Here is a 21,905-nt window from a genome sequence, read left to right on the forward strand (position 1 = left end):
CGCTGTATGGTGAACGTGTTAAAGGGGAAGGCAAGAAACTGCTCCTTTGTTTTTCCTGCTCCTTCTCTATCATGGAATACGTTTTTTGTTTATTGTAATATTCTATTTAAATAAGAAAGTATAAATAAGGGATGTTTTTTTTAGTTTGTATCTACCGCTGTGCATAATTATTGTGTATTTCAAATGACCAAATAGCCTCAATGCAATCATTCAGTATATATTAGGTTTCTACTTCTTTCTGTTCTTAATTGTTGGTATAAAAAAATGTTAATGGCAGACTTATTATTATGCCCTTTTTAGGAGGTCAGATAAATGTCTCTGTAAAGGAAATAGTAATACAATATAAGAATGTCAAAGTTTTAGTTATTTCGGGATAAAAAAAAACCACACACATTTAAATAATTTCCAGACATTAAAACCTAAGAATGTTGTGAAGAAGGTGAAACAGAGAGAAATACAGACCCTCCTCTGGCCCCTCCATGTCGCCATGGGGGTGCCACAAGGTGCAGCTGCGCGCACATCTCTGCTCTCCAGGAAGTTTTCACATTGAAGAAAAAATAACATACCTGTCATTTACCATGTGTCGTTTTCCTCTCGTTTTTTTATTGCTGACTAAAATAAAAAGGTGTGCAGAGAAAGAGAGAGGCGCAGCAATGAGTGCAGTGCGCCCGCAGCAGGAGCTCCGACGGTCACACCCCGTTTGTTCACATCACATGGATATAGAGGGTCGACTTCCTGTTTCTTTTTTTTATAAAGCATCCTTTATACGTTCGTTGTAGCCTAACTTATGGCTATATTATCGATTAATTAATTATAATGCTTTATAGATCAGATATGAGCCATTCATCAGAAAAAAACGTTTACATGTTGTAAAAAAGACATAAACATAAAGGAAAGACTTTCTTTAGTTTTTAGCTCTTAAGTTCGTCAGATCATGCTCCGTTTGACCTCTGACCTTTTGGAAGAGTGCTGCTAAAGAACACCCTGACAACAATCCAGTTATTGATGTCACTTTTAAAATCAGCATCTTATTGTAGAGATGCACATCATGACTTGTTATATGCTGTCAGGTTATTAGAAGTGAGTTTTCAGAAAGATGTTATTTAGATTTTATTAAACGGCAAAATAAAAGTTGATCTAATTCATGAAATATATCTCAACAATAAACTATTGGGAAATTATTTATTAACCATTAATGAAACAATTAATAACACTGGGAGGTTTATTACTGATATTAATACTGTCTTTGCTCTAAAATACTCAGACACTTTCTCCTGAGGTGAAACCGATCAGATTCATCGTTAAAGCTGCTTTAAGGCTAATTTATCTTTTCGTGCGCTTTGTTTGGATGAATTCCTCCTAACTACCCTGAAATCACGTCTCGGTGGTTTACAAAACCCTCCATCAAAGGCGTGTTTGTTCCCCCTCAATGTCCTTCTTTCCTTTTTTTTTTAAAGAGATGGCTGCTTGCGCGTTGCTTACAAGTCCCTACTCCGGTGTAAACATGTTATCCTCGCGCTTCGACGCCCCTCAAACCTCCAACCTTCAGCCAGCGAACACGGGATCAATATGTAAATCGACTCCGACTTTCTCCGCGACGCCTGCGTCCAGGAGAGGCGATAAGCTTCAGAAATAAACCGGAGTTAGTTAGTTAGGAGGCATAGCCGGGGATTATCCCAAACTCGCCCCGGGGTTTGGCTCTCCTGCGCGCAACCGGACCGGCGTCTGTTCACCGAGGCCGGATAGGACCTGCAGGGCCCCGGGGCGCAGACAGGCAGGCTCCCCGGGGTGGGAGAGGGGGGGGGGGGGGCACCACGACCCGCTCAGGATGGAGATTATCGGGTGGCAATGCGGCTGGTATCTCTCTGACACACACACACACACACACGCGCGCATGCACATGGAAGGAGGTGAGATGATCTCTGCGTGCCCGCGGCGGCAGCAGCCAGCCATGCCCATAAAGATTGACGACCGAGCCTCACACGGCTATCACACTCCCCGCAGAACACGCACACACACACACACACACACACACACACACACACACACACACTCCCTCGTGTGATGAGCTGATACAAACCAACTTTGTTCGGCTGACAAAGAGGCAATTGTTCGATGAAAGGTCATTTGCCCGGAGGGCTCCAGAACAGCAAGTACAGCTCCAGAAGATAACAACCGGCCTTCTTTAGTCATATCTGCACTGAGGGAGCTTTGATAGACCTGCTCCTTGAAATCAACACGCTGAGCTGTTGTGAAATGAAGGCTCTGGGCTCCTAAAGTGCTATACAGCCAACTCATTGGACTTCCCCTCAGATCTAAATCTGACATTCATTAGGTCAGATCTTATGAACGTGCAAACAAACAGACAACACAAACAAATCTGATATATCATATAACTTTATTCTTTGAATTTACCTATCATCTCTCTATATACAGCATGGTCTCAGAGTATAAATCATATCGAACAGTTACATCTACACAATGTTCTTTTTTTGGTCCACTTTTTTCCACACACAGGTCAAGACAAACAAGAACAGCGTACAGACAGAATAGTTTTCAAAAAAACATATTCTCACATTAAAGTGTTCTGGTTTTGGTGTTGATACATGTATGTATTGATGCTCCGGGTGGGACACCAGTAAAGAAAAACTATTACAATCAGCAACATCAGTGTGAACTTTAAAGACGTCTGTCAAGACGATGGGAGACTGTCTTTTTTTTATTTGGCCGAAATGTCTGAAGGATGGAAGCAAACAGAAGAAAAAAACATTGTTTTTAACCACTTCCTGTTTCAGATCCTCCCATGTCTCTCTCTCTCTCTACGACTGGCCGACAGAAGCAGCAGCGGGGGGTGCAGCGTTGGCCATGGCGGCAGCGGCGCCCATGCGCAGCAGCTCCTTCCTCTGCGTGAGGATGACGTCAAAGCTGGACTGCAGGCGGTTCTGCTGCTCCTGGATGCGGCCCTGCAGGGTGCGGACCCAGCGGATCAGCGCCAGCCGGCGGTACATGGTCAGCTGCACCTGGTGCTTCTCCATCTCCTGGGCCTTGAAGCGCTCGCGGTCTCGCAGCGTCCACACAGCGTCCATCAGCTCGGGCATCTCGCCGTCCGAGTCCGAAGACCGGTCGTCGCCTTCCTCCTCGGCTCCTTCCTCCTCGGCTCCTTCCTCCAGAAGATTTCCCAGGTTGCTCGCTGTCAGCGACTTGAGGACAGAGCTTCTGCGTCTTCCGGACGGTTCTTGATTGCCGTTTCTGGTCGGGTCGCACTCCTGATGGTTGGATTTTGGTTCCCCGACCCCGATGCGGTCCCAGCCTCCCATGAGCATCCCTTCGCCTCCACTGTCCATATTGAGGGAGGACATGCTGCCGCCGGACCGGTTGCTGAACTCAGACTCAGAGTCGCTGTCGCCCCATTCGTCTCCATCCTCCAGCAACGCCACATCTTCCTCTTCCTCCCTTGCCCTGCTGCTTTTCCTCCCCTGCATCTCAATTTTCTCCTTCTCCTCAGCATGGTTCATCATCACCCTCTCCTCCTCCTGCATCCTACCTTCCTCCGCTCCGTCGGGGGGCACACGGCCGTAACCGTCATCCCCGCACTCGATTTCCGGCAGGGGCTCCAGGCGGCTCCAGGGGGGCTGGCGGGAGCGTGGCGACAGGACCCCCGAGTTGTGGTGATAACCGGAGGACGAGGAGTTCGGAGGGTCGCGACCCAGGGGGCCCAAATTGCGGGGACGTACCGGGTTTCGGTTCTCGTCCCCTCCTCCTCCGGTGCCCTCATCGTCTTTGCCCGGCAGGAAGTTGAAGTTGCCGTCTTTGTCACACTTCCTGTTTTGCAGCGAGGACGAGCCATTGCCGGAGCCTCCTTTGCCTCCGTAGGCCGAGTTCAGAGGTTGGTCCCGATGGTGAAGCATCGCTGACCTCGACTGAGTCTCGCTGGAACGACATGGGACAGAACATTAAAGCACTTAAAGAACCACAGATTCACTTTTTGTTATACAAGTTCTTGCATCTTAGCTTGTTTGGCAGAAGTTTGGCTTGTTTTGTTGTATAAAAAAGGTTGTTTTTTTGTCGAAAATAAAGATTTTGATCAGGTCACTCAGGTATCAAACAATGTCCAATGTTACCCAGACAACCAATGATATCTCAAGTCTTGCTGTTGTTTGTCTCACAAGTGTAATATCCAGACAAAACACAGCTTATGATACTAATGCCGTTGCAGAGTAAACTCTGGAATCTCGGATGATGGCACTTTCGGGAAGCTCAAGACTTCCCAAAACAAGCCAAGCCTTCCGCCGCACAATCAGCCAACGATAAAGTTGATTTTGTGTACAAGCATGAGTCAAAACCAGCAGCTGCATAGAAGATACGTAAACATATCATCGGCAGCCCCCCCCCCCCCCCCCCCAAAAAAGCTATGACACGCGTTTGGAAAATGTAGCCTAATTGCTAAAAAAGCTGCATTAAAAAAAAACGTTTGGACATAAATGGATGAGCCGAAACAACAATAAAACAGAGGACACACACACACACACACACACACACACACACACACACACACACACACACACACACACACACACACACACACACACACACACACACACACACACACACACACAGACAGGTCGCACCAAACTCCTTGTTTAGAACATCTAGAAATACAGGCCGGTCTGCACACTCCACTTCTATTAGCATCAAATATTTACATGTCTCCTCCGAATGGAAATTACTCTAATCCTGACTTCAGGCTGCTGTCAATCAATCCCCCTCTCTTCTCTTCTCCTCTCCTCTCTGCTCTATGAACGCGCGTTCACGTTGTACTGAAGGACAGCGACTGTGGCTTTGTCGGGAGCGCGCGTACAGCAGGCGAGAACTGATGCTTGCCGGTCACGCGGATGAAAAAAAAGCTGATTCTCCGTGTATAAAAAAATAAAACATTGTCATCGACACAGAGCTGAATTTAAATGTAAATTAATCAATAATGTGGTAAAAAAAACAATGCGTAGTCTGTTTGGGAAAATATTTTCTTTAATATATCTGTATTTTACACAACAACCTCGGCACGCGATGAGAAAGAGGAGAAAATGAATACCAAAGGCGTCCTGCTGCCGGATGGGTGTTTCTTATCTGCGCTAAAAGGTGGCCGTCTTTGCACGGACGACGGCAGAAAACACAGAAAAGGCGACCAATGGCGTTCAGTGGCTGCATGTTCACGGTTTAGTGATGAATGTAAGGTTTAAAAAAACAGAAAAAAGCAGAGAAAAACAGGAATATTTGATGTGCGTTGGGCGTTATGTAACGCTCACCCCATATCAGTGCTGTCTCCTCGCGCGGCTCAAAAAATATAAAAAAAAAAAAAAACAACAACAACCTCCTCACATCTGCTAAAGTCAAATGAGTGACACAGCCGTGTGACTACATTAGCACCGCGTTCTGCTTTATTCTTACCTTTTCTCTGCCGGTTTGCTTTTCGGTGGAGAAGCTGGACACTGCCCCTCCTCCTCAGACCCTCCTATGTGATGTTTATTTTCCTCCTCCTCCTCCTCCTCCTCCTCCTCCTCCCATCCTCTCACTGCCTATGTGATTCTGGGGAGAAAAAAAAAGAAGAAAAACACAGGAGTGGCTGGCTAATGGCACTTCCTCCACTGGGCTGGGACTGCAGGAAAGAGGAAGCCGTGGAGAATAGAAACAATGTGAGGGGTTTTCTTGTTTCACATCTAGGTTTGACTATATATATATATCTCTGTCACAACCCTAACAGCCACATGATATCATGGTGATGACCTGATTGCAAAGTTACAGTGAGGTCTTGTTCTATACTTCAGCCCTGTGGCAAAAACCCCGCAGGCAGTTGTATAATACTTCTAAATTGAGCTTTTTAGTGTTTAGCCTGTGTGTTATGACAACGAACACCAAAAGAAAAATGGTTGAAAAGTTGTTTTGGGGGGTGGTAACTCCTTCCCTTTTTGCATTTATTAACAGTATGGGGGTAGTTAAAAACACTTGTGTTTAATGCTACATAGCAGGGTATTTATAGGTTATAGCCTTTGTTTTATTTTAAGTAACTATGTGAATGTGAAGTATAGCCCAAGTTACATGTTAAAATGTTGGTTGAAATGCTGTTAAAACAATACTTATGCCTTATATAACCAACTCATTTTCAACCTTAATCCAAACTTAATCCAGTTTTAAACTTGGTTTTGTGATATGATGTCACTTGTATTTTATGTGAGCATGCGTGGTGGGTTTTAGCACATGTTCAGCATGTTCTGTTCTATGATTTCTGTATTTTATTTTGTTTTATTTATCGTATGTTCGAGTCTGCATGAATTGTATGTTTCACATTACAAGTCAAGTATCCCCAAAGGGTCTGAAAGGGTAACGATCCCTTCCAGACACATACAAACAAATATGTGCTTCAAATAGAAATGTGTGGCTGATAAAGTTTTTCCTACATTATAGTTCAATTAACAAATTAGAAATTCTTCTCCCTCAGTGAGACCAAACAGAATATATTAATAAATTCATGTTGTTCAGATATTGGACCGTGATTGGCTTCCAAACTATAGTTAAGTTGTCATAAATGTATACTCATACGTACTGGCGGTGGAGAAAAAGCCTTCTAGTGTCAAACTCTGCACATTCATCATTCAAGAGGAGTAACAAGAAGTAAAACACATCCCGCTGCATTTTCACATGCACAGAGGATTGCAGTTATTTGGAGAAAAACAACAACTTTGAACTAGATCTATGGTTAGCGATTGCAGCTTCTTTTTGTTGTTTGATCATTCTTTTTGCATGAAGTAATATATTCAGATGCTTCCAGCTCAGTTAAAGACGTTGGAGTCTGACGAGGATCAGAATCAGGTTAACTGCCCAGTAGGTTTGAACACACAGTGCAAAAGTCAGGACACATAATATGAAATGGAAACTTTTACAATAGTAACATTATTAAAAGTGGGGGGTTTTGTGCAGGAATGAGCAAAAAATACTGATCCGGGCATGCGCAAAACATTCACAGCATGAATGAAATAGTATGTACAATAATATGTGCATGTGGGGAGATAGTAGAGATGTGCATTATGTAACGCAGTCAGTCTGCAATGGGAGCTTCCAACAATCATACGAGAGGAAACAGTGAAAGACTTTCAAGCTTCAGTCGACTTGTAGGGATGAAACTCACGCTCCCCATCTGTTGTTTTTTACTGGCCTAATACCATTAATGTTTCTCTCTCCACCATCTTCTTATTGATCTCAACAAGGCCAGCGAGGCCATGCCAGTCCTCTGGTGGTCGTCGAACAGCATTCTGGGAAATGGAGGAGACTTCGAGGTTAACAAATCACAGTAAATGTCAACACTTTCTGGTAGGCGTTGAGTATATATCGACATCAAGCTCAGTGTCGGTCGGGGGATGTTTTTTTTCTTTTATAAACCTTATCGCAACATATCTACAAGCACAGGTGTGTATGAGGCTACCCACAATGCAACACTGACGGGGCAACGTCACATCTGCGAGGGCTGTTGCGGTGTTTCTCCGAACTGGCGGTGCCTGATTGCTTTTGTGGTTGTCAATCTCAGATGTAAGGGCACGGTAGGCGAGTGTGTTTTCTAGAGGTGTGTGTATGTGTGTGTGTGTGGTATAGAGGGGGCTACATCAGACAGACTTAACAAGTGTTCACTGTCTCCCTCCACCCTGCTCTCATCCCCCTGACATGTCGTCGCTGGCGGCAGAGAAAAAAAAAACTTGCGTCCTCCTTCTTTTCCACGCACGCACGCACACACACTTCTATCCCTATCTACCCCCCCCCCCCTCCTTCAACAACATCCCCATTCAAGTGCATCAGCTCCAGGCATCCTTCCTCCCTCCCTATCCCCCTCTCCCCCCCCCCCCCCCATCATTCACCAGTAGCCTAAGCACATAAAAAATACATCAAACACAGCCGTCCGCCCAAGGCCTCGTCACACGCAAAATCATCTCTCCCTCCATCTCTCTCTTAAAAAGAAAAACCCAAGTTACAAAAGACAACTACAGAGGACACTGATAGGAGGAGAGATAGACTGAACTCGGAGGACTGAGGGTCGCCTGTGAGGCCTCCTGGGGGGGGGGGGGGGAGACAGATTATTGTAATGTTAACACTAACCACATCTTCCCCCCCTTTCACACACACACACACACACACACACACACACGAAAGAGTAAAAAAAAAACTAAAAAAAACGGAGCATGACTTACCTTGTGCATAATAAGACCTTGTTTGGATTGTACACAGCCTGCAGCACCCTGACCCACTTCCCTCAGTTCAGCTCCACATCTGCTCCGGCACCAGACCCGGCTGTGACAGCGGCCGAGGGCGGCCGGCAGCACCCACGGGCCACGCTGTCAGATCCCCGGTACTGAGATGCACAGAGACTGTAAAGAGAAAAGGCCTGCCGGACCTCCAGCTCACAAGCCAACGCTCACAACAACAACGAACAAATAAAAATAAAACAATCACCCAAATCAGCAGAGACGTGCTAAATTGAACCGCCAGTCCAACACACGGTTGGCTTTGCAGACTAATTATACACTTTTATTTGAGGCATAGATGTGAGCAGACACACACGTACAGTGCAAACGTCACGACACAAAGCTGCACACACACACAAACACACCCCTAAGGTGCTACGGCTCATGTTTCTCTTCAATTATTCCACCCTCTGCCCTCTCTCCTCCTCATAATCTGAATAAAGCCAGATCCGTGTCCTCTAGATATTTAGAAGCCGGGCCTCGGTGCCAAAACATGTAACCTTCCTCCTCTTTCAAGTGGGGAGAGAATAGGGAGTTCAGAGGGGGGGGGGGGGGGGGGGGGCTTGGCTTTACTGCGTTGACCTCGTAATTTCCTCTCAGGGGTTAGACAAAGTTGTGGAATTGAGTTTGGAGAAGTGGGTAAAGAGAAAAAGAAGAGGGAATTAAAATAAAAAACTTGCAGACACTATTCCTATTAAATTGTAATTAGGATTGATTTCTTGACCCGGCAAACAGGGCCTCAGGATTTGGAATCATGTCTTAATCTTGGTTAATTGCGTTGTAATGGCTCAAAAATAAAGACAGAAGCAGCTCCACACCAAATCATATCACTCATTTGCCCAAAGCTCCTGAGACTTTTTCGACTCTTGAGACAAACAATCAGAGCCGAGGCGGACACACGTTGTCAAAGGTAGACCTTTGACAACACCGGGATTAAGCCGGCCTGCCTGCAGGTACAGATGCCCGCTGTGGGCGGGGCCCACCATGGGGTTCATTCCAGAGCCTCATGGCGTTGGCCCCTAATGATGTGTAATGGGGCCTCCTGCGCCCATTCCTAACCCCGGGACCTCCTCCTAATCACCGTGGCTACTAATGAGATGGAGAGACATGAAAGGGCTCGTTAGAGGACCCTCCCTCTCATGCCGGCCTATTATTAGCCACTTACCAAATCATTAGTCTCTAAACTGCGATTACGCTTTAAAGCTGGAAGACAAAGTGAAAGAAAGAGTGAAAGATTTACAGCAAAGGACAGGTGGAGAAGTGGAGCTCTGCAACCATCGTCAGTCAAAACCTTGATGTTCTCCCACCGACGATGAGGAATGAACGCTGTGGAACTGTTCGTCCGTTTTCTTCTGTGCATTATGATCTCAATTAGTCTTTCACACTGGTCACCAGTGGCCTTTGGCGTGCAGTCTTTAGAACACGGACTACTGGATACTCCTGTCGTTTTAAATTCCAGACCGTAACAAATAGATTCTTTCCCTGTGAAAAGTATCGAAAGGAAAACCCTCAAATTATAGTAACAACCTATCGAGTCCCAAACACACGAAAAACTGTCTTTACAGAGAGACCATGTTTGTATTGTACACGTTTACACAATGCAGGAGAGAATGACAAGCAAGACCGAGTCTACAGCCATGCTAGCTGCTGTGAGCCTCTACTAGCATATTAGCATGCTAACATTTGATAATAAGTACAGCTGAGCCTGATGGGAATGTTATTGGTTTTGCGGCAATTAAATCATAAACCAAAGTATTGGATGAATTTAAATTTTTGATGGGATGGAGGCGCTGGATGAAACGTCAAGAGGATCAACTCATTTATTACAATTCATCCTGATCATGGACATCTGGGCCAAATTTAATGTCAGCCCCTCAAGGAGTTGGACGTCACACCTGTTGCACGCATGCACACACACACACACACACACACACCTGATACAGACCATTTGCATCCGGTCCGACAACAGAAGACAAAAGCAATGTCTTAAAATACACTTTTATTTACAATGTAAAACAAATTCATTTAAATCATCATACAAAAAAAACCTCCCGAACCATTAAAAACCAAATCAATCCTATTTACATGATAAAACATTTTTAAAATGGACCTCCGTCAAAACGTCCAGATTAAGTCAAGTAAGGTGTGACGGATGAATGCGTCTGTTGGCGTAACCACAAGCCCAACTAGAGAAGTGAGTGTGAGGAAGAAGAGGGGCCTCAGTGGTGTGCTTTAGCTTGCCATTTTAAGGCAATGTAAACATGTAAACACACATCTGTATTCGTGCTTCACAAGCGATGCAGAGGACGTCTACTGGGCACCTCGGCACGCAACCGTCCTTTTACCACCTACTTCATCTTTGAGGTCTTGCTGGCTTGTGAAATACTGGATGTGGCCGGTCCATTCTGGCCTTTTGTCTGCTGATGAAGATTATCATTCAGCCGGTAGTGTCGCGTCCTCAGTGGTCCAGGAAGTTGAAGATGCTCCTCTGGGGGCCTTTAGTCTGTCCTGTGGGTCTGTCCTCCCTGCACACCCTCTTTGCTGCTGGGTTCGCCGCTTCCACCAGCCCCCTCTTCTTCATCGTCTGAGGATCAAACACAGCCAAAAGGTGAATTGTAAATAAAAACAACTAAATAAAGTGTTTCAAAAAGAAACCGTGGCCTTTGGCTCCACCTAGTGTCCTGAATCTAGAAGACATCCGAATCTATAAGTTCCCCCACCGCGCCTATATGACTCTCACACTGAGCAATCTCTGACCACGATCTATGGAAAGTATTTTGTTTTTGGGCTTATTTTAGAACAGCGAGATCAAAACACTAAACCAGAACAGATCGGGAAGATCAAAGAGGGTGATGGTCAGGGGCAGTAAATTACTCTTTTCATTCAAAAGAAACAGCTGGAAAATATGACACAGCATTTATTAAAATTAGCTACCAAAGTGGCATTTCCATGAAAAACACAGACTTTTTAAAGAGCAGAGAAGTGCTGTATGAGCCTATTGTTTTCAAGATCAGTGGTGGGGCAAATTGTTGTCCTGTGGCCACGTTTCACCCGTTTTGCAAAAACACAGCATCATTTGTCCTTTTACTCATTTTGAAACATTTATCCAACCAAACAAACAAAGCATTCATCATCCTTTGGATCCATGCATGAGCGTGCCAGAGCATGTGGAGCATCCTTCTGTCCCAGCTCCAACACCTGCACGGGTGCGAGGACTCACCTGCTTCTTGGGAGCGTCCGACTTGGACTTGTCCTTCTCGGGGGACAGAGTTTGGAACAGGAAGCCTCTGCTGTTTCTGGGCGCCAGAGGATTCCCGTCTGAGATGGAAGCCAGCTTCTGGAGGACGGACTGAGGCTGACTCAGCAGTGACCCTCTCCTCACCTGGAAGCGGATCAATAAAACACAAGTCTCAACATTGATCTTTGACAGACATAAGTGAAATAAAATCTAATGTTAAAGGCTCATCGCCGACATCCACTCACACCTCGACCTCTGAACGGGTTTGGATCGTGTTTTGTTTGTTGAACAGATCTGATCTGCACAAAACGAAAATGAAATGAAACCAAGAGTCACTATTCTGACGGTGGTCTACCTGTGAGGGCTGCGAAGGTCTCTGGAAGGGGTTGAGAGCCGGTGTCTTCTCCTCTGGCCGTGGTGCCACAGGGGGCTCTGGTATGAAAAGTGGGAAAGTTAGACAGCGAAATATTCAGATTCCGCAAAGGTTTTCATCATGATACAGCGACATAAAAGACTTTAGAACTGTACTTTGTATAAAAAATAAGCTAATTTATGTCTTCAGTTGACTGAATAACCTTTATATCAGACTGATATCCTGTTTATATATTCTTTGTCATTTGGATCTGAGCTGGAGTGGCCAGTCACACAAACTCATAATTACTGTATTACATGCAGCCACTCAGTTTTAGTCACATTCATTTTTTTCCAGGAACTCAAGAATGCCACATTGAAATGAACGTTCTGAAGTAAGTCGACATTTAGCAATGACGGTATCGGCAGCAGCCTCCCCTCTGTGTCAGGGTTAGTTTAGTTTGCTGGGAGACATGTCAGTGTGTGTGTGTTTCTACTTTATCTCTAAAGTCTCACTGAGACTCTAAGATTAGACGTTTTCTCTTTGCTAAATAAATCAGGAAACTGTTAATCACACCTTGGATGATCATCAGCCATCTATCTGTTTACTACAGAAGCCTATGACTGTGATTATCATCGGACAACAGCAGGCCTGGGTGTTTTATTTGAGGTCACGGAGTCTTCTTGCGAGGCCTCACATCAAACCGACCTTTTCTCTGCAGAGTCTTGGCGGTCAGCTTCTTGGCCAGCTTCATAAAGCGACTGTCTTCCTCTCCGATCTTCTCGTCCTCCGCATCCAAATCTTCCCCTTTCTTGGCTTTCTGCTCAGACTGTGAGAGGAGACGCAGAGCGAGAGCGAGAGAGAGAGAGAAAGGTATGAAGACAAAATGACAACATCCCCTTTTGTACGTTTACTGCGTTGAATTTACAAAAAGGTGAATTCTGAAATCTGTCGATACTCCAAAGGTATTCTTGTTAATGGCTCCTCACTATTACCTGTGAGCAAGGACTCTAAAGCTACCTGTTCTCTGAGCCACTGTTCTCTCTCCAGCCTCTCTTTCCTCCTCTGGACCTCGGACAGGTCCGCCTCTTCATCGTCGTCCTCTTGCTCGCCCTCCGCTCCCGTCCCGTCCGCGTTAAAACCATCATCTGGGAGGAAGAATACAAAAAGAAACTAAATGGATTGTTGGAGCGACTTTGAAAGAAGCTTCGTTAAGTTTGTAGAATCTAAAAACAGAAGATCTGATGAACTTTTCTCCACACACACACTGAGTTTTGATGCATTTTTTCTTTTCATATTTAGTGTTATTCATTCATGTATATCTAAGCTTATTGCCTGATAGTTAATCACAACTATAAACATTCTCTGTGTGTTTCTGTTGATCTCGGTGGACTGAATTTAATTAAAATAAGTAAAACTATGAATCCTGGTGTTCACACACTTGGGTTATGTCTTCTTTTAACAATTACTGTCTAAAACCCCATCACATTCTAGTTGAAATCACCAGTTTATGACACGAACTCACCGATGTTTTTCCAACGGAAGCGGCGAGCGCGTCCCGGGCCGTCAGAGTGCAGGTCTCCATCAGCGAGGTAGCGCTCCTGGTAGAACCTCAGTGCTCGCTTGTCATCGTCCATGATCTGCTTCCTGTAGGAACAACGCCGGTGGGACATTTTCATCCCTCGGTTTGATTTCTGAGGCAAGACATCCGGCTTGCATTATTACGACAGTGTATTCCCAATACGACCGGGAGCAACCCTTCATTCAGGCGGCTCGAGCTCCGGACGCTGCACTCACATGTGGATCTTGTTGACCTGGTCCTGCAGCTCTTCATCAGCGGGAAGCTCCTCGAGAAGCTCCTCCTCCTCGTACTCGTTCTCATCGTCGCCGTCCTCGTCGTCGCTGCCCAGGTCGCTGCCGGACAGCTCAGCCTCCGACTCCATGTAGTCGGTCAAACGCCTGTGAGCAGGAGACAAGAAAACTTAACATCTGTGCTACAGCGTGGATTATGTGATGAAAATGATTCTCCTATATTGTCAAACACCAAGAGAAGCGTGTGAAACATTAGCTTTGTGTGCGTGTGTTGCTACATACGTGCTAGGTTTAATTCTACACTTACATTTTCCTCTTCTTCTTCTTCTTGACCCGCTGAGATGCGAAGACACCCTGCATCTCCTCCTCTTCTACGTCATTGTCCTCGTCCTCCTCCTCGTTTCTCTCTGCACCATCCTCATCATCATCGTTCTCCTACAAACCCCACAATCCACTTGTCATTTCCATCATGAAGACGTACATCCAGCGTGTTATTTATACTACAGAGACAACCTTACCAGTTCACTCGGACTTTCCACATCTGATAGAAGCCGGAATTCGCAGTCTTCTTCCTCCTCATCCTCCTGTTGCTCTTCTTCCTCTGGCTTCTTTTTACTTTATACAGAGAAACCACTATGAGAACCGCACGTTGTATATTGATATTACAATTAATATTCACTTAATCCTTTATCAGAAGGGACTGAAGTAATAAATAAAAGTTATCATTTACAACAAAATAAATATAAATCTTTCTGATTTGGATTCTTTCAGGTCTTTGAACTGTACCTGTCTTGTGCTGACGAGGCCGTGTGAGCAAAACCTAAAATTGACAGCAAAGGAGACAAATCTCAATATTGTGAAACTGGAAGTCAAAACATTTTCAAACCTCAAAATGTGAGTGTTTCGCCACAGAGTGGAGAAATAGTGATATATGTTTGTAATACGCTTTTGTTGTTTGGTTGAATGTTGCGTTTTGTATTTATGGGAAACCTCTGTACGTCCTACGATGCAAGTTCCTCATAGTTTATCAGGCTCTTATTGATGAGCTATAGTTTCCCTGTACAATAACATCTACTTTTTATACACTGTAGGTGATTTAAAATAAAATACAGTGTACAGGTGGAGCAGCGAACAGTTGTTTACCTGGACTAGGAAACTTCCCTGAACACAGGCCCAGCAGCTGATCCATGGTATCATCAGACTCCTCGTCCCGTACTCTCCCCTCCCTCTTGTCCGTCTCCTTCCGCTCGCCTCCCGCCTGTGTCAGCGGAAACGCTCCGGAGCACAGCCCGAGCAGCTCGTCCTCCTGCGACGCTCCGAGGCCTTCTCGCCCCGCCCCGCCGGAGCCGCTCTCCGCTGTCCCGAAAACCCCCGAGCACAGCCCAAACAGCTCCCCCATGTTGGCATCCATGGCATTCTCGTCCAGGCTGTCCAGGATCAGCTGTCTCTTGTGGGAGCGAGGCGCACTGGACCGCGGCCCCACGTTCAGGAAGCCGTCCGCGTCCAGTAGCTGCGAGTGGGTGTCGTCCTCCAGGGAGAAGCGACCTTGGGAGGCCGCTCCGCCCAGGGGCCCCGAATCTGCTCCTGGGGACGGAGGCGCATACAGGTCTTGGGAGTCCTCGACAGGGAGGCAGAGAGACGGCTCGGAGAGTTTGCCTGAGCTCTGATGGAGGTAAAAGAGATGACGGGTTACTGTATATACAACATACTGTATAAATGGAGAAAGAGTTTTATGTTCTGTCGTTGTTTTTCTGCATTTTCAATTAAAAAGTCATACGGTTTATGTTGCCATGAGTTATTCTATAAACTTATAGCTTCCTGCCGTTCCTGCACAAGCTCTCGTCTTTTTTTTAAGTCACGCAAATGTGAATATAAGTCGGTGTAAGTGTGACTGTACACTTACAAGAATGTCTATGAGTGCATATCTTATCTTTTTGTGTTTTTAATGAACAGACAAAGAAATAAATGAAATTGTGACAGTAAAAGTGTACACATACGTGGATTTAAGAAGTTTATGAGAACTCAAACCCTTACTGATAACATTTGGGTACTCTAAGTATTACATTTCTATATCTTACCTTGGAGGCAGAGCCGAGGAAGCTGGGCCTGAAGAGGCAGGGAGAAGGGGAGCGGAAAATGGATGAGTTGGAGATGCTCCTCCCTGCGGAGCGCTGATGACTGATGGGCTGGTAGGAGGTTATCATGGATCCTGCCAGCTCAAAGCTGCTGTTGTGGCTGTTGTCCTTCACCAGATACAGAGAGTCGTCGTCTTCTGGAGACGGGGAGGACGAGAGAGTGAGAAAAGACCACAGGAGGAGCATTTTCAGGCGGATTCAAAACTATTGTTGTCACTCCATTTAAAGCATCATCGCTCATGAATAACTAATAACTATGCTTTAGTCTCACTCTACCCACCCATCTTATTGCTGCTGCTGTCCTGTCCAGAAGCACCAGACCTTCTTACGCCATCACTGAGAAGGAGAACAGTGCAAGTGAAGCTTTACTGCATGGATACACAGTGCATACAAATATGAAACTACAAGAATTATAAATTGTTACGTTTCTTTTCACTATTTCAGGTATTTTACGAGCAGTTCCCCCCCCCCCCCCCCCCCCCCCCCCTAAATGGGACAATACTGCAACGCTTAAGTAAGTGACACTAACTCACCATTTGTCAACTAATTTAAGGCAGCTCTCTAGTGCATTCTCTAGAGTCACTTACAAAGTTACAATGTGAAAACCATAAAAGACACACACGACTATAAACTCAAACTGCACGTACCCGGTACGAGAGCAGGAGTTGCCGGGGAACAGCATGAGTGTACTGTCTGAATTAATGAGGTCAGAGGGTTCGTTCAGTGCCACGGGAGAAGGACTCCTCATACTCTGGGCGACACTGCCTTCCTCATCTTCATGCTCCTTCTCTTCTTCCTCACCGCCATCACCTCCCAGTAAGTCATCTAAATTCTGGTTTAAAAAAAGAAGAGAAGATCGGGCTTGGCGTGAGAACAATGTACAAAGCAATTTGATTGCTCCAAAGCAGCAAACCTCCCCTTACCTCTTCCTCCTCAGACTCATCGGTCATCTCGTCCTCCTCCTCTTCCTCCTCCCCACAGTCTTCGTTGTCGAGGCGATTCAGCTCGGCCCTGCGCACCCTCTCCTCCTGCCTCCTTTGGGCCATGGCGAGCTGCAGGCGCTGCTTCAGAGTCAGCAGCTTCTCTCCTGAAACGGGGAGACAGAGGAGGTTAGCGATGCCGCTAACAGAGGTCAACAATCTGGTCTCCCCGAGTCTCACGAGTGCATCCACACCTGGTTTGGTTGCCGAGGGCTCCTCTGCTCCGTCTTTAACGGTGACGGTGATTGACTCGGAGCGCAGCTCCTCCTGGCCAGACGGGGCGCTGTCTTTGCGGACGATGTTGAGCTGCATGGTTCGCTCTCTCTGAGGGCGTGCGGGTGCCTTGACGTGACGGAGGTAACGCTCCTTTAGGGCCTCCACACCTGGTTGAAGAAGAGAGGCAATAAATGTGACCGTAGACAGGTTAATTCTGATTTACTACGCTTTGTATCCTCTTATTCGGCTGAAATCCTAAAAGAATCGGCGCTCACCTGGGTTGAGCGGCGGAGGCTCGAGCTCAACAAAGGCTCCGTCATCTGAACACAATTTAGCGACAGGCGGGGGGTCCAGTCCGAGCCTCTTCAGTCTGGCCAATTTGTCCTCCCTGGGTTTGCTGGGTCGCTGTGCTGAAGGCTGTGCTGAAGGCTCTGCTGCGGCCGGATCGGACACGGGCTCTTTCTGCAGGGTTTCAGAGTCAGACAACACCGCAGTCTGGTTTTGCTCCGAGGGTGCAGGAGGCTTTTCCACTCCAGAATCAGAAGCAGGTTTCAACCCTCCGTCTGCTGTGTTGGACTCCTGCAGACTCTCGGAGAGGTAAAGCATCGGTCCGGATTCCTGGTCGGGATCTGGGCTCGCTGTTGCCTCTCTGGCCTGGTTGAGGCTCTCCTGCTGCGGGGACGAGGTGGCGGCGGGGTGAGGTAGGGGCTGGATCTGAGTCGAAGACAGATCTAGAGAGGGAGAGGAGTCCTGCTCTGCGGATGGCTGCAGAAGCTCACTGGGTGGAGGAGGAGGAGCTGACGGCATCTCCAACATCATGGCTGAATACTTTGTGGATCTGAAGGAAATAAGATTATCATTCATCTTTATTTATTCATTTGTTTATTAAGGCAGCCTTGAAACTTGATTGAGAATGTTGATTATGTGCATATATGACAGGAAACTCAACGTTAACTTAATTAAATGTGAAATTAAACATGTCCAGCAATTAAATAGTGACTTTGGTAGTTGACTTGTCTTTTATAAAATCTGATTTTTTCAGGTAAAATTGTGACTACAGATGGAAATTTTTGGCCAATGCGGCCAACTGTTGCTCTGACGCATGTGTGTGCGTTATCCGTTGTGTTCGTCTTTACTTCAACAGTGCCATGGCAGGACCCTCCGGCCTGGCTCTCTTCCTAAAGAACTGGTCGATGGTCTTCGGCTCAGGGACGTGGTAGGGCAGGCCAAGTGTGGAATCTAAGACAAAGACAGACGGACGTGTCAAAGATGGCGTCTCAGTAGCAACGGAAGACATGAGACTCCCCTTTTATAGTCTGAATCGCAGGTATCAAATTATAAACAATCATCAGACAAACAGTTCACACGTTGAATCAATAGAAGTTGTAAAGTTCGTTGTAAACTGACCTCTGACCAGCCTCTGAGACTCACTGTGGAGCTGCTTCATTGCCTCTTTGCTGGCGCGCGCAGCTTTCCTCTCCTGAAACCATCACACGTTGAGAATCAAACAGCTTTTTCTTGGTATTAACGTGAAAGAATAAATGTAAGCATTTTGTCGCTGCATACCACACGCTGGGGTTTCTCTGCTGCATCTTCCTCTTCCTCCTCGTCCTCATCCAGGAAAGGATCCTGCAGCAATATTTAAAAACACTGATTACACAAAAGGCCTGTCGGGACAACATCGGTCATCATCACAGCATTTTCACCAAAGTGTCATTAGCAACATCTGTTCCCAGTACTATGAGCACCAATCAGCTGAGCCGTGATACCAACAAGCAATGGCGTAAATTCCTGCTGAAAGCTTTTACATATAAACAAAGGGCTTGTTCTGACCCTTAATATTGCAAAGTCATCTATTTTTGTACCTTGTGTTTTTTCATCTTTTGTTTGACAGCAGCTCGGATGGCCTCCAGTGACTCTTCCTCCTCATCGCCCAGACCGGTGTCAAACAGGTCTGTGTCGCCCAGCAGACACCCACTGTCATTCAGAGCCCGAGGGAGAGGCGTGTCCTGGGGATTTTTTTTCTTTTTTTTATAAATATGATCCATGTCAAGGATTATTATTCTTTAACAATTATTTGATTCTGCTTAGTTTAACATTTCATTTCCTTAGTGTAGATGTTAAGTTTTTGATTTGATAATTTGGGTTCTCCACTTCAATATTAAATGCATATTGCCTTATCACCATTTACATAAAGAATAATTCCAATAGATACAAATATTATAATGTGAAATATGCAGAAAAATGTACAGAAATGTACAGCAGTATGTAATATTAATATATATATATATACTGTATATACTGTATATACATATATATAATGTAAGACATGGTGTATGTGCAGTTTCTAAACTCATCATGACATAAAAGTGTCAGAAATATTTTTTTCTCCACATATTTCCAGATTAGAATATAATAATAATAATAATAAGAAGAAAACACCACTGAGAGAAAAAGGTTGAGCTTCACTAACCTCATTCATTTCAGAGAGCCTCTCCTTCTTCTTCAGTTTTTCCACAGCTTTGCTCCGCTTCTCCTTCTTCTCCCGGTGCCTCTGGCTCTTCTCTCTCTTCTTCGGTTCCTTCATCGATTTCGCCTCCTTCCTCACCTCCTCCTGTTGCTCCTTAATTCCTCCACTTTGCTCCGGCTCGCTGTTGTCGCTGTCAATGGGAGCGCGGCTTATTCTCTTGCTCTTCTTCGGCACCCCACTCTCTTTCCTCTCATCCTTCTCTCCCTCCTCCATCTCCTCCCCGCTGGAAGCGGATAAGACCAGCGCTTCAGCCATGTGGGCGCTGTTCTCTACAGCGGCCTCCTCCTCCTCGCTGTCAGTGTCTCTAATGGCGTTATGGTGAGGCTTTCTGTGAACCGTGATGTCTTCATCCTCGTCAGAATCTGAAAACAAAATAACAATTTAGAGAACAAGTCAAATATGAACTGGCAATGGCACCAAAACAATTTTTTTTTTTTTACACCTTTAGAGAATTTACACAGGAATATTTGTTGTCAGGAGAATGTTGTAGATCACTTGATGGCAGTCAAATAGTAATTGGACTGATGCGCCTATTGTAAGCTTTGTGATTAAGTGTCGGCTAAAAACACAAACTGTGTAATGCAAATAAACAGGTTCACCGTAAGTGTATAGACATTAACATTACTGTTATCCCTCATTTACACAGCCAAAGTCTCTCCTGCGCTGTCTCAAGCTGGATTACCATCCATTGTTTTGGTACTTCACCTGGAAGCTCTTCTCTTTCATTTGCCGTCTCAGTGACCATCTCCTCTGCTGGAGAGCCCATCCCGCTGTCTGAATCACTCTCCGTTGCCGTTTGGGCCACAGCCGGGAGCCTCTCAACCTGGGTACAATGAACAGATTTCACCCATCATGAAGTGCATTTTCTATAGTGTGGAGTAACTGCAGTCGGTTTGGGATGATGTCTGTTTATAGGAAAAAGGCACGCCCTGCTAAATGATAGTGTTCAGGGTGGCTTATCTTGCTTTGTGTAGGCCTACTGTAACCATACTTTAGTGGAATCTAAAAGGGACGGGGTATTAATGGCACGGTTAAAGCGGCAGCAGACTGCAAACATCGATGGCTGTCCAACTCGCTGCATGACCTTCTCTGGGATGCCAAACTTAAAGCGTGTGTGGATTTGTCAAAAAAAAAAAAAATACTCGAATGTGTGACTTCAAGCAGCCAGATGGATGTTAAATTACATTAGTGGCACATCGTAATAAACTAAACAATGAGCACGTACGTTTGCGACATTGATTTCTTTCAACGATTGTAGTTAACTTAGCCAGCTAATGTTACATGCTATATAGCTATATATACACAGTATATATAAAAAGTGATTGATTTCCGTGAGTAATCAATCCCCCAAGATCATAATCTGCTTAGATTTACCATTTTAACAGTGTAGGTTAAGTAAAATGACTACCATGTATTTAACAGACGTGACCAGGCCAAGACTACAACCACCATCCCAGCTGGCTAAACCTAACCTAGCGAGCTAGCTAGCTGGCTAACGCTAACTAGATCTGCAACTAGCATATTATTTTAAAGGAATGCTACGGACCGTGGCAGTCGTTGCCCATTAAAGTTACATAACTAACGACATATATGTCAGACTCATACTTCCCCTTGAAATAACGTTAGATGTCCAATATAGCGACCCATATGTGAACTCGTTTCCTCACCTGTTGTTGAGAAACGACCAGGCTCATCTTTGTCCGCCGGGCTAGTTTACGCTCTTTAGTAAAATAAACCAGCGGACACAACGCTTCGTCGAATGTCCGCAGACGTCAAAAAGCAAATGTCTGCGTGACAAAGTCTATTTCAGACTGTTAAAGCATATTTAGAAATCCTTTATCTGGGCTGTTGCTCTTCCTCCCGCCTGTTCCATACACACCGAATAGAACGTTAAATTTTGATCTTTCGCGCGCCGTGACAGCTGGCCCGCAGTTTTTCCTCACCGAGGTGTCAATCGCCGTCTTCTCGCAATCCTATTGGTCTTTTGGGGACGTTTGTATCCGCCCAGTTTGACGACATGGCTTAGTGTGAGCTGATTTTAAAGCCCGGGACTGCTCGGGCGGGCGGGGCTCAGGGATTTTGCATTGCAAAATTGTGATACAAAGTCGGTAACAGTGCCCATAAAACTAAATATAACCAATAAGAATAATCAGAAAGATGCTAAATCAAATGTACACAATGTCAGAGATGTCAACAGGTCAACGGTAAGTGTCACAAATATAACTGGGTAACAGTGTCAAAAAAAATATACACACGTGGGTCATGGATATAACAACACAAGATATTAAGAAATTAATTAATACTTATTTCTCTCCCCGGTGTATACATGATCCCTCTGCATTATTCCATAAAAATCG

At 45.4% G+C, this 21,905-nt stretch overlaps 2 protein-coding genes across 2 annotated transcripts; both read right to left on the reverse strand.

The window, feature by feature from the left end:
• Positions 1–2,379: 2,379 nt before the first annotated feature.
• Positions 2,380–5,816, reverse strand: c19h1orf216 (chromosome 19 C1orf216 homolog). The gene is made up of 2 exons (XM_076106170.1): positions 5,446–5,816; positions 2,380–3,930 (listed from the first exon to the last, which is right to left on the reverse strand). Exon 2 carries the CDS (start codon positions 3,906–3,908, stop codon positions 2,820–2,822), a length of 1,089 nt encoding a protein of 362 aa, XP_075962285.1. The 5' UTR covers positions 3,909–3,930; positions 5,446–5,816; the 3' UTR covers positions 2,380–2,819.
• Positions 5,817–10,269: 4,453 nt separating this feature from the next.
• On the reverse strand, positions 10,270–21,336 carry clspn (claspin). The gene is made up of 24 exons (XM_076105894.1): positions 21,216–21,336; positions 20,254–20,371; positions 19,492–19,910; positions 18,884–19,027; positions 18,585–18,647; positions 18,426–18,498; positions 18,155–18,257; positions 17,294–17,856; positions 16,997–17,185; positions 16,746–16,909; positions 16,470–16,654; positions 16,103–16,158; positions 15,766–15,959; positions 14,831–15,350; positions 14,474–14,507; positions 14,206–14,302; positions 13,995–14,122; positions 13,673–13,834; positions 13,401–13,522; positions 12,896–13,023; positions 12,584–12,704; positions 11,879–11,955; positions 11,506–11,667; positions 10,270–10,869 (listed from the first exon to the last, which is right to left on the reverse strand). Exons 1-24 carry the CDS (start codon positions 21,240–21,242, stop codon positions 10,744–10,746), a joined length of 3,975 nt encoding a protein of 1,324 aa, XP_075962009.1. The 5' UTR covers positions 21,243–21,336; the 3' UTR covers positions 10,270–10,743.
• Between the last annotated feature and the right edge of the window lie 569 nt (positions 21,337–21,905).

Source organism: Anarhichas minor, unplaced genomic scaffold (genome assembly GCF_050575085.1).
Source record: "Anarhichas minor isolate MPS153535 unplaced genomic scaffold, ASM5057508v1 ptg000033l, whole genome shotgun sequence".
Classification (NCBI taxonomy): domain Eukaryota; kingdom Metazoa; phylum Chordata; class Actinopteri; order Perciformes; family Anarhichadidae; genus Anarhichas; species Anarhichas minor.

Coding starts and splice junctions, on each gene's coding strand:
- c19h1orf216 (XM_076106170.1), bottom strand. CDS start 3,908: ATGCTTCACCATCGGGACCAACCTCTGAACTCGGCCTACGGAGGCAAA.
- clspn (XM_076105894.1), bottom strand. CDS start 21,242: ATGAGCCTGGTCGTTTCTCAACAACAG. Junction 18,258..18,425: donor GTCTCAGAGGCTGGTCAGAG/GTCAGTTTACAA, acceptor TCTTTGTCTTAG/ATTCCACACTTGGCCTGCCC. Junction 17,186..17,293: donor GCCTCCGCCGCTCAACCCAG/GTGAGCGCCGAT, acceptor TTCTTCAACCAG/GTGTGGAGGCCCTAAAGGAG.